At 42.9% G+C, this 22,066-nt stretch overlaps 1 protein-coding gene across 1 annotated transcript in view; it reads right to left on the bottom strand.

The window, feature by feature from the left end:
• The window catches only part of LOC117556272, a 49,608-nt gene extending 29,038 nt beyond the window's left edge, over positions 1-20,570 (bottom strand). Inside the window, exons 1-2 of the mRNA XM_034231575.1 lie at positions 18,066-20,570; positions 17,701-18,031 (exon numbers count right to left, since the gene is read on the bottom strand). Coding sequence (XP_034087466.1) covers positions 17,701-18,031; positions 18,066-20,191 — 2,457 coding nt within the window. The 5' untranslated portion in view covers positions 20,192-20,570. The remainder of the gene's footprint in view (positions 1-17,700; positions 18,032-18,065) is intronic.
• Between the last annotated feature and the right edge of the window lie 1,496 nt (positions 20,571-22,066).

Below are 22,066 nucleotides of genomic sequence, written 5' to 3'. Positions count from 1 at the left end.
AAACAGGTCCCACAGAGCTACCGTGCAGGCGCCAGCAAAGGTGGAAAAGAGGGGAGGAGGGAGGGAAAGAGGGGGAGAAAAGACCCTGGTGAAACTCTCAACAGATGCGTGAAGCCCTTGTCAGCATTCCTGCTAGGTAACGCAAGGTCAGGAGCAAGCAGGAAGACAATATGAGGACTATTTGGGCTCCCTGAGCGCCAGATGTGTTTTAATAAGACGGCTGCCCTCCCAGCTAATAAGGTCAGCCTCTGGCTCCAGCCAGACGAGCAAACAAGTAGACTCTTGGCAGGAATTCAGCTCCAGCTTGGCAAAGCCTCCCTCCCTGCTTCCTGCCTCGCTCACTCACTCGCATGCTCTCTCACAGGCTCAGAGAGATGGAGGGAGGCAGACTCTTTCTCTCTCTTTCTCTGCGTGTGTGTATTACTCACTTCGTCTCATACACCCGCCTTTTATTAGACACTTCCCTTTTTCTGCAAGCGGAGAGGGAGAACCACTGGCTCAAAACTGGAGCCTTTGAGACCATCTGTGCTTGAGTTGTGCACTAACATGCACACGCACACACACACAAGTTAAACCACACGCTTTGCACCTAGTTTGCCTGCTGTGCAGTTCACGACACTCACACTACCTTTTACAATTGAACATGGAAAAAGCCTTTTTGCTAATGTTGATACACATGAATTGAACAACTAAAATTAGATGGTGTACCAATAAATCTGACTCCTCAAAGGGAAATAAAGAAATGGCATCAGCGCCAGAAAAGATTGGCTTGATCTACACTGAAATGGAGACAAAGGAGGCGAAGGATGAGAATGAAGGAGGGAGAAACTAAGGTAAAGATAGAGGGATCCAGACAGAGTTGCACTTTTAGTTTTGTTAACAGAGCCAATTGCTAAAAGTCATTGTCAAGCTAGTCCAAACATTGTCTGGCATTCAAACTTGTTTAATCGATCAAAAATGTTGTTGAGAGTCAGAGATCCAAAAGTAACCAAATAATAAATAACTTATTCATGTATTTGTATTCAATGCCGGTGTACCCTGATTCGCTTTCTTTAAACTATATAGAACAGAAAGCACACAATCCAGTAAATAAAAACAGTGTTTGACAAAACAGAATCAAAACAAAAAAGTATTTGGCCAGTTCTGGGTATATTGTCCAACTGGAAACAAACAATCTGTGTTGTAATACATGATATACTGCGATAGAATGATATCATGACTTAGCCTCTGGTTGCCAGCCAATAATTGTGTGTCAGTAAGAGTCTATTAATCCATTTATTGGACATACATTTGGACAGATTGAGCGGCTGCATCCATCAGCGGGTTGGAAAAGCTTTCTGCTCCAGAGGTTAGACCTTCCTGTCTTAACGCTAGCAGACAGGGAACATTTGGCTAGCTGTAATTTGAGATGACCTCATCACAGCGAGCCTGAGGTTACAGGGTCAGCAGGCCTTATCGTTCAGCAGCGGGCCCTGTTTCTGCTCCACGCTGACCCCCACTACTCACTGACTCTGCCACACACACGCACACACACACACACACATACTCAAACACAAATGTGTCTGTGTTCCCACGGTTGCAGCAGGTCTACGGGTTGATGTATAGCAGCTTGTAAAGCAGGGCTGTCAGTCAGCTTTAACAGCCTATCACAGAGATCCAACAGGACCACAGCCGTGCATGTAAGCTCAGGCCACCGACCGACTCAGCAACACTCAATAAAAGCAGCTCAAGCCTCCACACACACCGACTCAGTCAAGAGCTACAAAACAACAGGGAGAGACAGCTTTGATCTAGATGGACAGATACTCACACTCAAGATGCTTCACTGGTCGAAATGCTCGCACATGTGTGAGCACGCAAACATAAAAGCTAACACTATCTCACACAATCACTGGCTTTTACACACAGCCCTGAACAACTGTGACACCTGTGGAGCTGCGCAGTGTTGGAGCCCCTCCAGAGCCTGCTATCAGTCCAGCACCGAGCACACATGTTCCTTATTTAGTGGAAGTCAAACAGCATCTGATCACTGCTCGGCCAGCGTCAGTCTGTCTGAGGCTCTGGTTTGTAGCTTTGCTGGGCTTCCCGCTCTCCTGAGGCAAACCAACAGGTGGACAACTATCAGCTCACTAAAACCCCATCTGGCCTGGACCAAACACACAGTGTTATCATAGGCACAGAACAGTGAGGACAAGGTTAGTAAGACATTATGGATGGCATTCCTTAAAGGGTCCACTAATCCACACAGACTCACATGTCACATTGTATTCATTGATCTGCAGTGGACTGGGTTTGAGCCATATTGGATCGGAGATCAAAGAGGACATTAGGTTATTTTAGTTACAAAAACATGTATGATAAAAAAAACTGACTGCTGATGAATCTCACAGGTCATGAAATGTACGACAGGCAAAAAGTAATGGGCTTATTAAAGGATACAATTTCAGACTGGTATTATAATAAGAGTTGGAAGTTCCCATGGTTATATTTCATGGATTTTAATGGAGAATTGATTTTCTTTAAACCAACATGTGTATTGGTTTCACCGAAAGACACCTCTTAATTAAAAAAAATTACTTTTTTATTTTACAATCTCTTCCGCTGAGCTTTAAAAAAAAACTTGGATGTCATAAAGAAATTGCCTTCATGTTAAATGATGAGGTCATGTCTACTTTATTAGAGTTACCTAGGGGGATTTCATAATTTACTATAATTAAATACTATAAACTATGTGTTGCTTATTTTTAGACTTTTGAATTTGACTAGTTCTAGAAACACCATTTTCAGAACATTTTAAAATAAGGTAATTTGTAGGCAACATTACAAAAAAGTGACTTACATTTGTTACAAAAAAATCCAAATGATTACTTTATTTCAGATATCTTTAAAGATCTGATTTAATTTCTTGTCAAAAGTCTGTGAGAAGTGGAGAGTATTTCGGGGAGACTAGTACCTTCAGCTTTTCTTATGTCCTGGCCGCAGCCCCAGTTTTCATGTATGAAGGTCCATTATATAGACTAGCATAAGGTAATGAGTGGACATAAGCACATTTAGGTAAGGTAATAAGTCGAGCACAAGCCAATTTATGTCAACTGAGTGTAACCTTGACAGATAAATATTCATTAGCAGGCTGCTAAGCTACCTGACCTGTGACCTGCTCACTTCCTCTCCTCTGAGGGTATCTAGGAGCAGAGCTTCAAGCGGATATGAAGCCTAATAAAGAATTCTCTCTTCCTTACCCATCTCCTCTTTCCGTCCTTCCTGTTTGATGTGTAGCTGTCTGCAATTTAAGTGGTTTTCAAAAAGACGAGCATGCCGTAACAGAGAGGGGATGTCACACAGAAAGGTCTCCCTACACATCAAAGGAATAATACGTGTTGATTGTGATAACACTTTCAATTAATAAACACAGCTAGCCTTTGTTAATATCAAATTCAGCACAAATGTGGCATTCAATTAAAAAAAACTCAAATTCAAGAAAGTTCTCTAAGCAGCCGATTCCTCCAGGAACTCAAACACACCTCTCTTATCCTCTTCAAACTCTTACACAACACGGATAACATGTGTCTCCAACCGGAAGGCACAACAGGCAGTAGGAATGACTTATGTTCATTCAGAGGAAATAAGCATCTGTGCCAAAGTACAATGGCCATGACATCCTCCACAATAAGTCATACACACATATACACACACACACACACACACAAGGATCTCCTCTCACTCTATATATACGGACTTCATTCCTGCATCGCTTCAGTCCACATAAGTGACCTTCTCCATGCTCTCTCGTTTGATACTATCAGTATAACCAAGTTCTCAGCCGAATCACTGTCACCAAACTAAAACAGTCTCTGGTGACACTGGACAGAGGTTAGGAGACAGAACATGAAACGGAGAAACATCAGTGATGTAATCAAATAAACACGATAGTGAGAGAAAGTGAGTAGATGTAAACATTGGAGAACTCCAGGATATAAATCAGCTAAATAAACAAGTCCAGAGAGAAGAGTTAGGAGAACGGAAGAGCCAAAACAATAAAGCTTTTATGAATCAAGAGGAGAAAAGACGAGAACAAGGAACATGTGTTGAGGCTCAGAATAATGTTGAGAAAGACTAAGAATTGGTCATGCTGTGACACATGCACACAGTCATAAAAAGATAAAACACACTGAATGTTTTCACTTTACAACACACACACACGATCCATACACACACACAAACCCTTTTGTTCCTGGCTGAAGTTTGTCATGGAGTAATATTTCAGAAGGAAGAAAAAAGATAGACATCTGGATACTGACTGATATTCCTAAAAACACATGGCCTCATAGCTGATCTTTCATTCATATCTTTTAAAAATCATCAGCTCATCATAATTATAACACAATAATCTACATACATTCTATGTATGTGCAAACTTAAACACCATGCCCTGCATCATAATGCATGTGGGAATAAAGTGATTTTATTCTTAGAAACACAACAAATAAAATGATTATGTAAACACATGATTTAGCATTAACTACTTACTAGAGGGCGGGAATTCAATTGCATTTGATTTTGTCGTTGGCAAAGCATACCAACTGAACGTACACAATGGGTGGCGATAATCGGATGACCATTTTAGTTTTCACTTCATACAGCACTGTAAATTGCATGAAATGATGAGCTGTTTTGTTTTAATTTTGTTGTATGTATGTTTTGTGTGTGCGAGGACCCCAGGAAGAATAGCCAATGCTCATGCTAGTGCTAATGGGGACCCTAATAAAGACGTAATATAAAGAGTGTGCAGTCTGAAAATTCAATATGTCAAACTGCTGATTCTGAGATAATTCAGCTATTCAAATAACTCTTCCCTCATTCTCAAATGTACTTCACTGTGTCTTGCGGTCTGCTTTGATGTGTGCTACGTCATCTGATTTAGAGAGATTTTAGTGATCATGACTTCTTCTCGCTGAACTGTGTCAAGAAGAGGAATATGTAGACGAGGGAAAGAAAGGGAAAGGACCAGAGAGAGATAAGGTACGAAGAGAGAGCAGATGTGTGGAGAGGGAGGTCAGGAGTTATCACCTAGGTGACCTGAGGCGATGTGATGAGACTTGTCGTCACCTTCGCAAGCAGAGAGCAAGACATTGAATCAAAGCAAGACAGAAAGAGCCAATGCACGGACATTACACCCAGAAACCATCTGCTTTATGTGCACAACGTTTTGCAAGGTTGTGCATGTGGTCCTCTGCATGTGTTTATCCAGCAGAGATACTTCTCTTTTCCAGTGTGAGAGGCAAACTGTTGTTCATATGGTTTTGTTCAGAAGACCCCCACCAGAATGGACACCTCCACAGTCTTTAATGCCCCCTCCTGAGGTGTGAGATCATGTCTGCACCAGGGATGTTGCCAACAGAACGGAGAAGCATGCACAAACCAACGTGTGTGTGTGTGTGTGTGTGTGTGTGTGTGTGTACGCACATGTGAGCGAGCGTGCATATGTATGTAAGCATGTGTGTGAAGCAGATGGGAGGAAAGAAAGAAATTAGAGAGGGGTAAAAGGAGAGTAGCGACAGAAAGTCTGCAAGAGCATGTGTGTGTGTCTCCGTGTGTGTGTGTGTTGGACTGAGAGGGCTGTGAGGGGTTAGGGGGAGGCGGAAGGGAGAGGAGAGGGGGAGCACTGTGGTTAGGCATCCAGAGTCAGTGAACATTTTTCTGGCAGGCCCTCTCTATGCTCCTGGCTGCTTGCCCGGCTCTGAAGCAAACTTAAACAAACTCCTGTTGCAGCCATCTGCTGGGCCCGCGGGATAAATCACAGCACTGCTCCGCTCCGTACGACTCAGCCGCACCACTATCAGGTTACTGTGTTAGTGGCCTCACACACATTCACACACACACGCACACACACACACGCTCTCTCTTAGGCATGCAGGCACACATTGAAGTCTCTCTCATCCACACGCACAGACACACACACACCGAGCTGCGCGTCAGCCTGGAGCCAGGGCCTGCCATGGGGCTCACACCGCCAGGAGAGGCCAGCAACATGTGGCCCCGCTAATACCACAGGGAAAGATGAAGAGGATGGGGGGAGAAAAAGAGGGAAGAGGTGTGAAAGAAGGGGGGTGACGAGATAGAGAGAGGAAGGCTGAAGTGATGGGGGGACAAGGGGGAAAAGGTGAGAGATGGACAAAAGAGAAAAATGGGAAGAGACCTCTGACACCTAACTCGGGCCATGTGATATTTTGATAGCCCCCCGTAGAAGAGAAGAACATAAAAACATCTACAACCCCTCCGTTGGCTTTCATAACACTTTATTTTTATAACGGGGGCTCTCTTTAAGGAGGAAACACATTTTAACAACACATTCTTCTCTCTGTTATTTCTTTGGTCAAGGATCTAACATTAAACTACCATTGCCAATAAACACCATGCTAATGTCATGTACAGTCAGTAACGGTGCAGCTGTACCCCAAGGAGGTAGGGGATCACTCGCAAATTCGGTTAAATCTACTCTGGTGGCTTACCACTCCTCCCTGTGGCCTTGAGGCTGTGCTCTTCACATTAACCATGACTAGCCCATTGGTCCACATTGCACACCGCTCCTGACCGTGTGGCAAATACCACTGACCAAGTTGGCAGGTCGTATGTTAGCGCACTGCTAGCCCGATAGCATTGGATTAGGACATGCTTTCAATAAGTCACGGACATAATCAGCATCTGTAAACAGCCTCATGAAATATAAAATAATAACATTCCAAAAGTGCAAATGGCGTACTTGAAAGAGAAAGCGGGGAAAAAGTAACAAATAAATAATGACAGGCCTTGGGGAAGTATCTGTGGTATCTATCTGTAACACAGATGGGGAAACTGTATCGGTTTATGTCTGACTCATAGCATGGTCATGTCAGTGGGGGGGGGGGGGGGGGGGGGGGGGGGGGGAGTCTTACCCATGGAAACTATTTACAAAGTCCCTGTAGGTCCTCACTATGGTATGTGTGCCCATGCATCTGTGTTCATGTTTATGTGGTGTGTCCACTCATGGATGGCTAATGTTGAGGATTCTCAGAGTAATCTTTCTCTGTTTGAAATGTGCTTTGGATTACTAACTGGATCACATTAACAACCCAAACTAAACTTTATCAAATGTGTACCTTTAGTATGCCATTTACACATACCACCCACTAAACGACAACCTTCAGACAGCTTTCAAACAGGCAATATCTAAGGAAATAAGTTCCTTTAACGCTCATTGAAGGCTACCAAAAACTGAAGATCTACTTTTAGCATAGAGTGCAGACACTACATAACAACCAAATGATTTAGAGCTACTGTATAGTCTGTGAACTGCATTCTTCCAGAGGTATCAGTCTCCAGCCTCATGGGAGGATCAGTCCCAAAACTCCGCCTCTGTCCATTTCTTCCAGCTGTCCCGGAGCTGGCAGGACAAGCTGAGTATGTGAGAGACCAGGTGGCTGGACCGGCATTTGTGGGGGTGGGGTGGTGGGGGAGTCACGGCCCAGGACTTGGGGATACTGACGGGAGAAGGGAGTAATCCAAGGAGGGAAGTTCTTCCTCAGCCAAATAAGCACCCTGAAGATCACCAGCAATGCTTATCATTATCTCTCCTCTGGTTGGCTGACAGAAAGAGGGTGAAGCTGTCTGGCGTCTGGTTGGTCAGAGCCAGTGGTTGAGAGTAGGGCAAGAGGTTGTGAGGTATATTTAGTCCACTACAGGGGGGCTATTTTGGCTCCAGCAGACATGTTTAGTTGGCCTGTCAGCAGGGTGGGAGCAAATCTTCCTTATTTTCTCCCCATTGGTAGTATTAGCAGAAAAGAGGGGGAAAAGTAAGACATGAGGATGCGAGAGCAAACAAAGTATGCACTTGGGAGGTCTGAAAGAGCAGGACTAATGAGCAGCACTTAATAGCAATGAATTATATCCAGTCTGCTAAGAGCATAAGTTATATGTTAAATGTCTGGCAAGGAAATAGGTCTGCCATTAGCTACTGTGTTATCACACACTCCCGCCGTGTCCAGATGCAGAACCACACACACAGACATGCACACTTTCACACACGCACAGCTGTGGCACAATCCAGCTGCATTTTCCAGCGAGAGCAAACACCTGCCAGTGGTCCCAACCACCTGGCAGACACACGTGCACAAACACAAGCATGCAGCTGTTCTGTATGTACATTTTGTCAACGACTACATACTGTATGTGTGGATGCAAGTGCATGTCTATGAATGTATGCATTTATACGTGACTGTGGGTGAGAGCGCGTTTGGCCGGAGGGCAGCTGGCAGAGAGAGCTGAGCTATGGTCGCATTACACTCCGTCCTCTATAATTACCACAGTCAAACCAGGTTTACTACGGTAAAAGCCAGACTCCAGGGCAGTAAAGCACAGCGGCCTTTACAGCATCACTTCTATATCGAATTGGCCTCTTGCCGTGCCATGCCAGCCTCCGGTCTGGTAAGAACCAATTACTAAAAAACAGACGTACAGTATAGAAATTGCCAAACATCATGATTTGAGAATGTGCACCTGCCTAAAATAATATGGTATTCACACAAAAAAGTACATTGGCTCTCTTCTTGATAAAAGAAAAAGTTGAAAGGCTTTCAAATAAAAAGGTTTCACCCAGCAGAGTTACACACACATTTGTACAAAACAAAACGAGAAATTGTTAGCAGCGTAAGAATGACAGAATGGTCCTTTGACCATGTAGGAAGCTAGGACAGTGTCCTGATCACAAAGTAAGAATGCTGAATCCCAAAAGGACTGCTCAAACCCTTAGCATTAACTCCCTCTAATGTCGACATAAAGAGGACTTCCTTAAATATCCCATTGCACACAAATATTACAAAAACTCCCAAATAACACTTGAAATGTTACACAATTACCTTTACAGTAGCAGTACCTACAGCTAATGGCACTTGTTCTGAGGTGCATCTTTGAAGCATGCTAATAGCTGGCAGGAAACGCAAGTCCAAGTTTCAAAACATCTCTTTAAAAATATGTTGGTGAAATGACTATGCCCATGAGAGCTCTTCAATGTAGTTATTTACTATAGGTCTTGTTCCATACTATAATTGTCTTAGGTAGTCCAGAAATGTTAAGTGCAGGGACAAGAGGAACAAAGGGAAATGGGTAGAAGAGTAAACCACCATAAGCGTGCGGCACACAGCCCATTCTTCACTAAAGCTAAGAATGAAAGGAGAGAAGCAGAAAATAATGTAAAATGTATGATAGAGAAGACAGAAGTACACAGTATGTGTTCAAGCATTGACAATTAAAATGATCAAATCCTTATTCAATCAGGCTCTGAAAATAATGATTAAAAAAGCCTATCAGGTGGCTTCACTGTTGAATACAATAAAAAGGCAAAATCTCCTCGCTTGAGAGCCTTACTCCCTTTTGTTTTCTCAAATAGTTGAATTACAGTATGTTAAATACAGTATGTTTGTGTATTTCTGCATTTTGGTGTGTATTATGTGATGTGTTGTATTTTTAAATCTGTGAAGTGTAATATGCACGTCAAATCAGTTTCACGCTCTGTATTGTTAAATCATATTCCCAGTGAAATACAAATTCAATTATGTGGCTGGAAACGTAACACTCCCACGTCCAATCACAGCACAGCCATCGAGTTCACATATAGTTTACTATGTGTCCCCAATCTGACCTTTTGCATACACACATTTTGGTGCCAAATGTTCACAGCAGGGTTCATGGATGCAGGGTTTAGAGGGACACTGCCCTCTCTGTTCCTCTTTCACCCTGTCCACTCAAGTGTATTTGGACATTTGTTTTAATGAAGGCAAGATTGCCAGGCACAATTAATGATCAAAGAGTTTTGTTTCACTGACATTAAAAAGGAACAACTGTTTCTGATTTGTAAACGTATACAACAGAATTTAGTCTGTAATATAACCAGCTAAAGGCACCTGTAACAATCTATTCCTGCAATCAGCTGATCTGTTGTGATAACAGACAATTAGCCATATTTAGGCAGATTGTATCTCTTCTCAGTTTAGAGCTGATACCACCAATATAACACATGACCTTTGCTGACCCTATCCCTGAGTGCTGAGAAAATACTCACCTCTCCGCTTGGTTCTGCAGGGTGAGAAGGTCAGTATGCCTTCATCTGTCAGCTACTAACTAGATGGAAGTCTGCACCCAGACAAGCCCCAAAACCACACCTACCTTTTCAACCATCATGCATCTAAAAACAACCTTTAAGCAGTGGTGCTACGATCTTATTCACTTAAAAACTACAGAGAGCTGCCTCCGCGTCATTCACTCTTTGCACTCAATGACATTCCTATTTGTACCAACACAGGATGCGAGGAAACTTCTGGCAATGCTTGATTCAATTACTCTCCTTTCCTATTTGGTAATCTCCTGCTTTTAAGACTATAGTGTCTGTTATGATCCTATTTGTCATATATTTATCAAGTTGGACTGCCAACCAATGAAAACAAATCTCAGAAGAAAAAAAATGTTGGGGTGAAGTACAGATATATTTGCTGGGACGACAAATTAGCTGCATATTCTTTAAAGATCATCCCCTTAGGTTTGCTAGTTTATTTGTAACTTGCATAACAAACTCACCTGCATGCCAGGGTTGGTTTTCAGTCTTTGCCTTTTCACTTTCCTCTTTCTTTCTGCATTTCCTGCATCAAATCAAACTACATCAAAATGCAGCCTTGTGTCAAAAGCAAGAAAGCTGCCCGTCAAATAATTGTAACAACCATAAATTACATTATTTATATTTAAATGCAGATAACTTAAAAATATTACAGTAAAGATTAAATGTTGAAAAAAACTGACGGTGTGTCTTTGCTAAGGTTGTTAGGTTAAAAGGAGAAAGCCAGTTAAAAGCTAGCGAACTAGCTAAGCTAGCCAAGTAAATTGGCTGGTGTTTACACATTCAGCACCAACAACCTGTACTTGACAAATGTACACAAATAGCTCATAAATTGCTTAAGGGCTGGATTACTCACCACTCACAGCAAACTTACAATTTACAGAGAGAAAACAAAAGAGTATTTACTCTATCTTTTTCTGTGGCTGGTTGTTGTTGTTTCTCTAGTAGCATTAAAAACGAGGGAACAAGGAATGGACCAAACCAAGTGTTACGAGGAGGGAGGACAGAGTATTGATAAACTATTATATCTGGTGGATGCTGATATAATCAGATTGAATATTTCTTGCTGTCACTTATAACATGACAGCATATTGTGTAAGATTGTACAATTACATGTACACACATATAAACTGCAACCTCATATTGTACACTTATCGACATTACATTGATGTTAACAGACTTGTATTTGACCCTGCAACTACTGACCGTCTGTCTGTCTGTCCCAGTGGCCAACGGTGGTACTGCAGAATTTAAAAAAAATGGATTTCTCTCATAGACCACTATTATAAAACGTTTTTTAAAATGTATTTAAAACTGTTGTCACGTCGCCTCCAACTGCAAATAAGAATAGTCATTAATGTTTTTAGCATCATTTTTAATTCATAAATGTTTTACATTTTAAAAAAATACCCAGAACACAGAAGAGCTATTCTTTATTTTACTGACAACCTCCCAATGTAAAGCTTATAGGATATGCAAGACCAAGTGAGTAGATAACTAATAAGAGGCAATCCAGAAAGTGAAATCACTGTTTTGACTTATGTGCTGGACACCATCATGGAGTAAGATCCAGTTCATAATACTTCCATGAAGGAGAGTTGTCCATGTGACCAATTAGTTTGAATGACCAAATATGATACTGTAACAACAACAATTAGTGCTGTGGGTGGTCTATGAAGAGCATTTGCAGGGCCTAGACATAAAGTGGGAAAACAAAGAATAAAAGAATAGAACATCTCACTCATCTGCTCCATACAGGATCTCCTTATTCAGATATGGGCAAGAATGTAGTGCTGAGGGATGTTAGCGGGAAGAGGGTGATTAAAGCTGTGAGCGCTTAATCAAAAGCCGCCTCCAGCAGCTTTGAAAGTAAGCTCCTTAAATACCAAAAGGATTCCCTGTGAAACCCACGGCTGTCAATCAGACTGCACCGCTGGAAGAGACCCAGCTGCAGGAACTTTAAAGAATACGTGCAATACAAACAGTTTTCACTAACCAAACATTCATACACATAGACGGGCATAACAATAGCACACACCATATGTTAAGACTTTACCACATTGCATGCTTCAAATTAACACAGTTTTAATAGAAACCCATTTTTAACCAGGCTGTGTGGCCAGCATGCTGTTATATATCTTCTATGATGAATTGATGTAAAAAAACGAGACTCCTTTTTCTTCTGTTTTCCTCTGGCTGCAATTTAAATCCCATTAACCCCCTCACCTTCTCTCAGCCTCCCACTCTTCTTTTCTCCTTATTTTTCTCCAATAATTCACTTAGGATAATCTTTCTCTCCCTTTTCAACTTCACATCCAGATTTGATGTGTAATGTTGCCCTCACTCCTTCTTTCACTACACTATAAATCTTCTATTCCTTGGCGACACTGTCAAGATGCCGGCATGTTTTTCCTGTGACAGCAAATACCTCCTTTACAGGATATGAGCCGTGCAGTAAGAACACACTCGATCTTTAAAACCAAACACACATGCACAAAACTAGCAGCATATCAACAGACAAAAACACAAGCCCCACACACACACACACACACACACACCATGTATACATCACTTCAGGGGACATTACATTGACTTACATGCATTTCCTGGAGACTTATCCTAACCTTAACCATAACCAACACATGCCTAACCCTAACCAAGTCTTCACCCTAAAATTAATGATTCCCCTTATGGGGACCTCCAATGTCCCCATAAGGGAGGCGAGTTCCCACACGTGACTGTGTAAACAGATTTAGGTCCCCACAAGTATAGTAATGCTAGGCCACACACACACACACACACACACGCACACACACACACACTAAGCGACTGAATGATTGAACTCAGTCACAGAAACCTGCCTCCGCTCGTCTAACAGGTCAACAATAATCATCCACTCAAAACAGTCAGACCACCATACAAAAATAAACACCCTGTGAGGATATACACACACACACACACACATACGGGTGTTTAGGAGAAGTAGAGGCTTAATATGTTTGTGTTCCGAATCTGCGTATCATTATGAAGTATTTATCTTTGCAAGGCTTGACTAATGGTTAATTGATTTGCTCTTTCAGTCCCTTATATTCTTGTACAAGCAGAAGACACTGTTAATGACTATGGAGGCTGTTGATTTAGCTATACGCCTTAATTATACACATCTATATCAAAGGAATGCAATCAATTCCAATAATTGCAACAACACAGTTATGCAGCCCTGGATCAGTTTACATGGGGCCTAAGAAATTAACCATATCATAATTTCACCATATTTTTGTTCAAGACCACAATACGCAGTTAAGATTGATCTGTTACTAGAAAGCATACACAATTAACTGCTTCTACAATTACATTGAAAGATAATTTTCTACTATTAATATTTATTGATAAAGGGGTTTAAGAATTCGAATTCAACTAACCTTACTTTACTTGCACAGCTGATTATGTTATCTTCATATGCAGAATATTCTGACAGTAAAATGACTTTAAAATTGAGTGAAAACCAGTATATCCATAACAATTTCAAACTATCACATTTATTTTACCTCCTTAAAGAACAAGTTCACATTTTTCAACATTACCCACACATGCTTATTAGCATATTAACAAGTGTTATCGGCTGTTTCGCCTTCCCATATTGTTCTTTAGTTTAACTGAATATAAGACTTCAGCAGTCTGACTTGAGCAGTGTCTTACAGTTTTTTTATTACAAAATACTTTCACAGAAAAAGTATTGAGCTGCAGCAGAGGGATAGTAAAATAAAAAGCGAGTTCCTATTGAAAGATGGTTACTTTGGGAGCACACTTCACTGTTTTGACACATGGTACAACATGAGTCAGCGTTAAACTACTTTCACGGCTCTGCATCAGTTTGAGAAACAACACACTCATCTTTATGTGCAGAGTGTGTCAGAAATGAGGCACAAAGAGATTTATTTTAAATATAGCCTTCATTGTGTTGCTTAAAAAGCACTTCAGAAGAACAAATGCAATATCTCCCATAGGCTATCCTGATCCCATTTCATTTAAATACACAACTACATGAATACAACAGTTTGAGCAACAACAAAGCCACTGACATCTGTTTTACGGAGAGTGCAAGTGAAAGATCTTCTGACCAGCAGCCCCTCCCCAGACGGCGGCTGGTGATCTATACTTAAACGCCTGTCAAAGGTCATGTTCAACATACTAATTAAACACAGCCAGGCAGCAGAACAGAGACCACGATAACCACCCATCACTTCTGTGTGTGTGTGCGTGCGTGCGTGCGTGCGTGCGTGCGTGCGTGCGTGCGTGCGTGCGTGCGTGCGTGCGTGCGTGCGTGCGTGCGTGCGTGGGGGGAAATCTCATACTAGTCTTCAAACATTTAATTTGTCACTGTGTTTTGGTCTTGGTATTGACTGAATTGAATTTGGAATATTAAAACAGAAAAACGTATTTGAACTGGGGTATTTTTCAATTTTAAATGGCATTAAAATCTCTTGCCTGGGGGAAGGGGGATGCTGAGCAAAAGATTGGGTCCTCAAAAAGTTGTAGCATTTATTTATCAACAAACAGACTAACCTATAGTGTAAACACACTGCTCTTTCTCTTGACCTGGAAACTCTCTAACCGTGTGCACACAACCTATGCTCTGACTGAGTTATTGCAGAAAAGGTGTACTTAAAAATACATTTTAGTTGTAAAAACATTTAAAAGACTATTATATGTTTTTATACAGTTATTGATGTACAGCACTTTGTTCAACTCTCTTGTTTTTAAATGTGCTATAGAAATAAAATGGATTGGATTGGAAAAGACAACTTTAAAAGAATGTCCTGATAATCTCTAAGATCCAGTCTGAAGTCACGGATATAGCTCCAGCCGGCATCTTTCTTAAGCCTTCGTATCAAATGCTTTGAGGCTCAAAAGAACGTATGATATTTGACCGGAGTTTATTCATTTGTCCGGAAATTGAAAGCTTCCAAGATACCTGGAACGGCACCAATTGTTTCTAAAGGAAAACTATCCTTGATGTGCAGCTTTGTGTAACATGATAAACTACAATCAAACAACAATAGAATACAAAGGAATATAAAAGGAAAGAACAATTAGTGTATGTTTATCTTTGTACTGTCCCTTCCACCAGGCACACAGAGTGCTGGGGAACCAGATGGACCCTCCCTCTTGACAGCCTAAACCCCAGTGATGACAGAACCTCTCAAGTATACAGCGTGACATTAGAGGACAAAGCACCTGTTCCCGAGCAGCACTTTCACACCTCCCCTTCCCCACAGAAACACACACTGGCACTCTCAGCCATGAGGTCACTGTCTCACCCAGGCCAAAACTGGCTGTGCCACCTGCAACCATACCAGTCCAAAATGATCACTCGAAACCTAGCCTGCCCAGACTCCCCTCTCACCCACCCACTCTTCAATGCGTAAATCTTGACAGGCAGAAAGAACTGGTCCCAAAATTATACTCTTTATCACGAGTATCCCCTCACATACTTATTTTATAACAAATACTGAAGTCTGGAGACCATAAGAGTATCCGCCACTCAAATGGTTCTTTCAAAAGACAGAAAAGACGTTAGGTAGACAACTCAAGACAGCTGGTGTGAGTGTGCAGCGACTGAGGTTGCTACTGAGGGTGAATGGCATTCACAGATGTTTTTAGATGTCCTGCATGGCTGGACAGTTAGTGTCTGTTTGCATGAGAGAGCTGTTCACAGAGACAATTGTCTGTCTATGCTCCTCATCTCTTCATCAACACATCATCATCCTCGTTTGCCCAGCACTTGTCCCAGATATAACCCAAAACACTTCTTTTTTTTACTATAGGAAAAGAAGGGTTGAGCACGACAGGGATTGTATGTGTGTTGTTGAAAGACGAGTGAGAAGAAACCAACATTTGGAGACAGAAAAAAGCAAGAAAGTTAATGATGACAGAATGATCTCTCTTCAGAGGAAGTGTGTAAATGTACTGTTCACTGAGCTGACCCATCCGGACCACCTATGCAAGTATCTTTACTCATCAGAATAACTTGTGCTAATGATGACATGTTGTATTTTCTCAAGAATATGAATGAGAACCATTCAAATGGATGTAAAGTACGAAGTCTTGAAACACACATCACTGCCACAGCATATGTTTTGACATGAAAAGGGAAAGCAATGAAAGTTTCTTATTGGAGTCTTATTAATCTTAGTATCATGGGTATTTCCCTCCCAAATCTTACTTGGAAACCAATGGAATCATGAATAAGGCAATAGATAAATAGGCATGTGTTCTAAACATTATATTGATAAAGATCAAAATATTATATTGAGATTAATATTACAAACATAAAAACGTATAGTGAATACTTGATAAAGCTGATGTATTTGAAGGAAATTAAGTGTATACATGCTAATATAACGAATTAGCAGACCATTATTTTATGACCAAGTGTTATGATTATTGTCATCACAATAAGTATTGTATGGGAACTCTAGATTTGCTTTAAACAAACTTCATTGAAAATATTCTTTAAGATCTTCAACATGCTCAAACCAAAACAAACTGTTCAGCACGGGGTGGGACATACTCAGTCATGCTTACCAAAATAAACACACTCACACACACATGGACACAGCAAACACACGGCTGACCTTGGCAGTCAGATCCCCATAGTTTTCCTCTGGTGTTTATAGAAGTACGTTTTGATAAAAGTGTTTGTCTCATCATCATTGTTCAGCCAAGTTGTGTCATCCACCCCAACTAAGCGTTTCATTTTCAAGCCACAAACAAGAACACACACACACACACACACACACACACAACACACACACACACACACACACACACACACACACACACACACACACACACACACACACACACACACACACACACACACACACACACACACACACACACACCACACACACACACACACACACACACACACCACACACACACACACACTACACACACACACACACACACCACACACACACCACCACACAGCACACACACACACACAGCACACATACAGCACACACACACACAGCACACACACACCACACACACTACACACACACACACAACACACACACACACACACACACACACACACACACACACACACACACACACACACACACACACACACACCACCACACACACACACCACACACACACACACACACACACACACACACACACACACACACACACACACACACACACACACACACCTATTCTTCTGCAAAAAAAGGCTACTCCATGGCACGATAAGCAGCTTCAAGATATTAATGCATTCAGCTGAAATGTTTATGTAAAACAGTCAAAAGCACCATCTGCATCACAGTGATTTTCAATTCTTTATCACAGATATTCCACTATGCAAAGTGTTAAACTCATCCCTTGCCATGTGACTCAGAGGTCATATCAGGGCAAACACAGTCTGCGCTGCACTGTGGGAATGCAGAGGGGATTAAAAGGTGATGGGAGACTTTAACCAAGCTTGTCATTGCATTTAGACACATTTGAGGACAATTGGAAAACATAAACTTTTAGCATGTGCTTACCTTATGTCTAGTCTGTAGCAAGGCTGATTCTGGTTCTCTCTTCTCCCCGTCTGAAGATCCATGTCCAAGCCTATCCCTGTCCTGCTGCATGCTCTGTCCCACCTGCACCATGGCCTTACATTCCACACATGCGCCAATCACCAACCTCCTCCCATCATCCACCAGGAGCGTGCGTGTGCTGCGAGGTGCGTACAGGAAGACAGGTAGCCTGGCCACAGTGACAGCGCACAGCCTACCCTTCCTGTGCTGCTCCTTCCTGCAGAAGAAACACACAAAAGCCTCACAGCTGTACTGGCGTGCCCATGGAGAGCTCGGAGGTTGCTGGTTGGCACTGGATAAACTAGAGGTAGAAGGGGTGGAGGGACCCCTGGCCCTTACTCTCATGTTGGGCCCACTGGGAGTGTAGGTCATGATAGCAGAGATTACAAGCTGACACCAGGCCTGTGGCGTCAACTGGCTTGGCCCGTGGTGCAGGAGGATGGACTGTGAGGAAGGGGAAGAAAGGCTCCCTCTCCCCACAACGCCCAGGCGGGTTGACATGGAGCTGGTACTCTCCACCTGCGCAGAGCTCGCCTCCACACAGGTAACACACTGACATGGAGCTGCAGGGGCGAGAAGCCACAGCTGTCTGGGAATGGGCCGGACCAGAGCCCTCAATTGCCATGGCAGCGTGGTACCTGACTAGGAAGGAGCTGACAGACGTGATGAGGTCTTCACTGAGGCTGAGTCGATATGCCCCCCAGATCTCTTCCAGGATAAAATGGCACTGTGGGCAACAGTGCACACGGCCATTCCTCACCCCCTGGGCATTAGGTGGGCAAGGCAACATGTTGATGAAAGGAAAATACATTGCACCCCGGGATTTGCCAACACCAGCCTGTGCATATGCCACCCTCATATCTCCTGCACAGTCCTGACCACAGAGGAAACAGGCCTCGTGGGAAGCCATGGGTTCATTATTACACTCTATGGACTCTGAGGAAGTTAGTTGGGAAGGCTGGAGAGAACTGGTGTCGTGGTTGAGGGGGACTACATACAAACGTTGAAGGACAGGCACATCCGCCAGCTGGAAGCTCTGCCACTGCTGCATGAGAGAAGTGTGACAGCTGCCACACACCAAGGTTGTACCCGCTGGACTGATGGGTACTGCACCCCGGGGAGGGGAGTGAAGCCACAGGAAGGGGAAGAAGGGCTCGCCCTGTGCCCTCTCCTGTTTCTGAACACTGACTTTGAAACGGCCATCATGTCTGAGCCCAGTGCCACAGACAAAGCACACACACTCCTCTGCACAGGTGTCCACAGTGGGGTGCGACTTTCTAACTGAAAGGTTTCTGACATGTCTAAACTTTGCTGTAGTGCTTGTCTTTCTCTCATACATGTCTACATCATCATCACTTGTAATGTTAATCTCATCTTCATCAGAGCTGTCAGAGGTATTCTTCCTGGGAACAGCCATGTTACATTTAGTGGTGACAGCAGTGGTGCCAACTGATGACAGAGCAGTGTCGGGGTGATCCTCTGTCCTTCCTCGGTACAGCAGGGATGTATGTCTGGACGAGGCACAGCTGCTGTCGACAACACGCTGATTCTGACACGGCTCTGCATGTCTGACATTCCCCTCCTCAAGCCATCGCCTGTTGCGCATAATGACCCCGTTGTCTTGCACAGGTGTGTCAGGGAAGGGACTGTCATAGCATCGCTGAGGGAATATCTCCTGGGATTTAGCCAGGGATTCTGATGATTGACAGACATTATTTATAATTTTAGCACCGCGCCTCGCCGGCAGAACACTCTCCGCTTGTGGCGATCCCTGCGCCCCATAAACACCCACCGGGTAGCGCATTGCCCGCTGTGAATCTGGACTGTTTTTAACACTGATGACATTGTTCTTCTTGTTACTGTCTCTTGGCGATTTGCCAGATGCTCTCAGGCACTTGTCTTTGCTCATACTGGCTCTGTCGACTAAATCCATCTCCTGGTCTGACATGTTCTCGTTGTCAGAAAAAGAAGAGAAATCAGAGTCTGCGCCCCCACTGATTCTCCTCTCCAGATCATAGGAAAGGTTCCACTCCTGTGGGACCCGGCGAGAGTCGCACTGATAGGGTCGTTTCAGCCAGTACATGCGCTTCTCAATGGGCGTCCTGCTCCGCTCGAAAGAGTTCCACTGCTCGGACAGAAAAAAGTGGCACACCGCGCAAACCAGCGTATGTCCATCCGGGCTCAGTTCACACGCACCCGGGGCTGGCTCCTGATTTTGTAGGAAAGGGAAAAACGGAAGCCTCTCCTTTTGATATGTCACTTGTAGCCTCAATTCCTTCCCTGACGTAACTCCGCTTCCACATATAAAACAGTGAACCAGTCCCCCTAATCCATTCCGGTCAGTCATGGAAGTGTTGCCGGGCAATAGGCTGTCCTCCTCGGGCATAGCTGCAGCCATGAGTCGGTGTTTCCGAGATAAGGCTGCCAGTTCGATGTCACAGGAGGAGTTCATCGTTTTTAAACATCCAAGACTACGCTACATGACAAGACGTCAACAGTCAAGTTATGCGTATGATTAACACTTATCTGCAGCTTAGGAAACCATAATCAAAGTTACTCACTGGGTGATAAGATACACGATAGTCCATTGAAACGACAGCATGCAGCGAAAGCAGCAAACTGTTTGTCTTTCATGGACACCACCGAAAAAGTAAAAACAGTCCAGGCTAATTGAAGTCTGTAATCCGCATGTTTGCACTTTAAATCCGTAGGGTAGGCTATATGACTTGGGATCACGGGTCGCCTCTCCAGCGAACTTTCTGCCTGCGCGCAGCAAACTTTGGCTGCGGACTCGCTCACACTGTACAGAGCGCCATCCCCGATTCATGGGACCCGCTTCGACACCCCAAAGACAACCTCCACCCCCTGCCAGCCCCCAGTAATAATTTTACAGAGATTATGAGCACACACTCCCGCAGTAGCTGCCCATTCTTCTAAGTGCAGGATTTCCACTGTATAACAGGGGCGTGAATTGTATAAACAGACTCCCAGCATGCATGTTACCAACTGCAGGCAAACATTTGTGACTCATTAGCCTGTATCAATTAATACTAGACACTTTAGGACGACTGTTAATGAGTTTTCTCACACTTTAAAAAAAAGGTTTTACATATTTCTGGTTATTTTAGTTTTGTCATTTTCAGCATATTAATTGGGCTTACTCTGCATGTTAGGAAAATAAGAAGCAACACTGCAACACAGTGTCAAGCCACATGAGACACAGATATTGATATTACCAATATTCATCCCTCAGGCAACACATTTACAAAGCCTACAGAGCTCTGTTTTGAGTTAACAGTTAAGTAATTTCATCAAATATGAAAAAAAACACAAAATATTCAATTACGTAAATACTTACCCACACTGAAAACTCATGTCATAACTTGTGCGGGCAGATGTATTTTGATGTATGTTATTGATGACAGGTCAAAGTTCAACCTTAGTCAGTTTCCTGGCATGAGTACAAAATATCATTCCCAAACATCAAAAGCTCTTTTTTTTTAAGTAACTTCAGAGAATGGATACAAGAACATTTAAAAGCACTGAATATCCAACCAAATACTTGGGTCAGTCTCTTAAAAAGTGGTCTGATAATAGGGCCCAGCTGTACATCAGAGCAGGCTTTCCTTAACGGAGTGTCTGTGAGAAAAGGGAGAAGGCCAATAAGAGCTGAAGGAGCTTCTTTATCGTTGGGTTGGGAGAGACAGTATTCCAGGGGCTTCACAATTTGAAAAGAGAAATCCACTTTTGAGAGAAACCTATGAATTTCTCTGGCCTTAGAAAACTAAATGGCATTTTTGGCAGCTTATTTAATATTTAGGACAAGCGCAGCACGTCAGCAGAAACAATTATCTATGTATCTATGTATCAATCGATCTGGCAGCATGTTGGTCTGTTTTTGTGTGTTATGATGTTCAGAATTGGGTCTTTAAGGAAGGTGAGAAAGAGAGGCATGTAAAGAAAGGCTGGCAACACAATGGATATCCTCCTCATGCCATGCACATATACACACATATACAATATTAACAACCCATACCCTACTTCCCTCCTATTGCCGAACTCCAATATATTTGACCAAGACAAGACAGCGAGTTGAGTAATCAACCCTTAAATATTTACGTCATCACACGCATAAACATTTATGTCTGTCCGCTCCACTGTGTGTGGCCCCTGGCCTCCTCTACTGAGTGACTCAATGATGTCAGAGAGTCAGGGACTACCTCTACCTTAATACCTCTGCATTTCACCCTGATACCCTCTTCATCATATATGTCCCCTGAAGACAAATTACATTTCCTCTTCAGCCTTCCAACCTAGAACTTAAAAA

The sequence above is a fragment of the Gymnodraco acuticeps genome, unplaced genomic scaffold, assembly GCF_902827175.1.
Source record: "Gymnodraco acuticeps unplaced genomic scaffold, fGymAcu1.1, whole genome shotgun sequence".
NCBI lineage: Eukaryota > Metazoa > Chordata > Actinopteri > Perciformes > Bathydraconidae > Gymnodraco > Gymnodraco acuticeps.
Note: the sequence above shows the minus strand (reverse complement) of the source record. Positions and strands in the feature narration are given on the sequence as shown.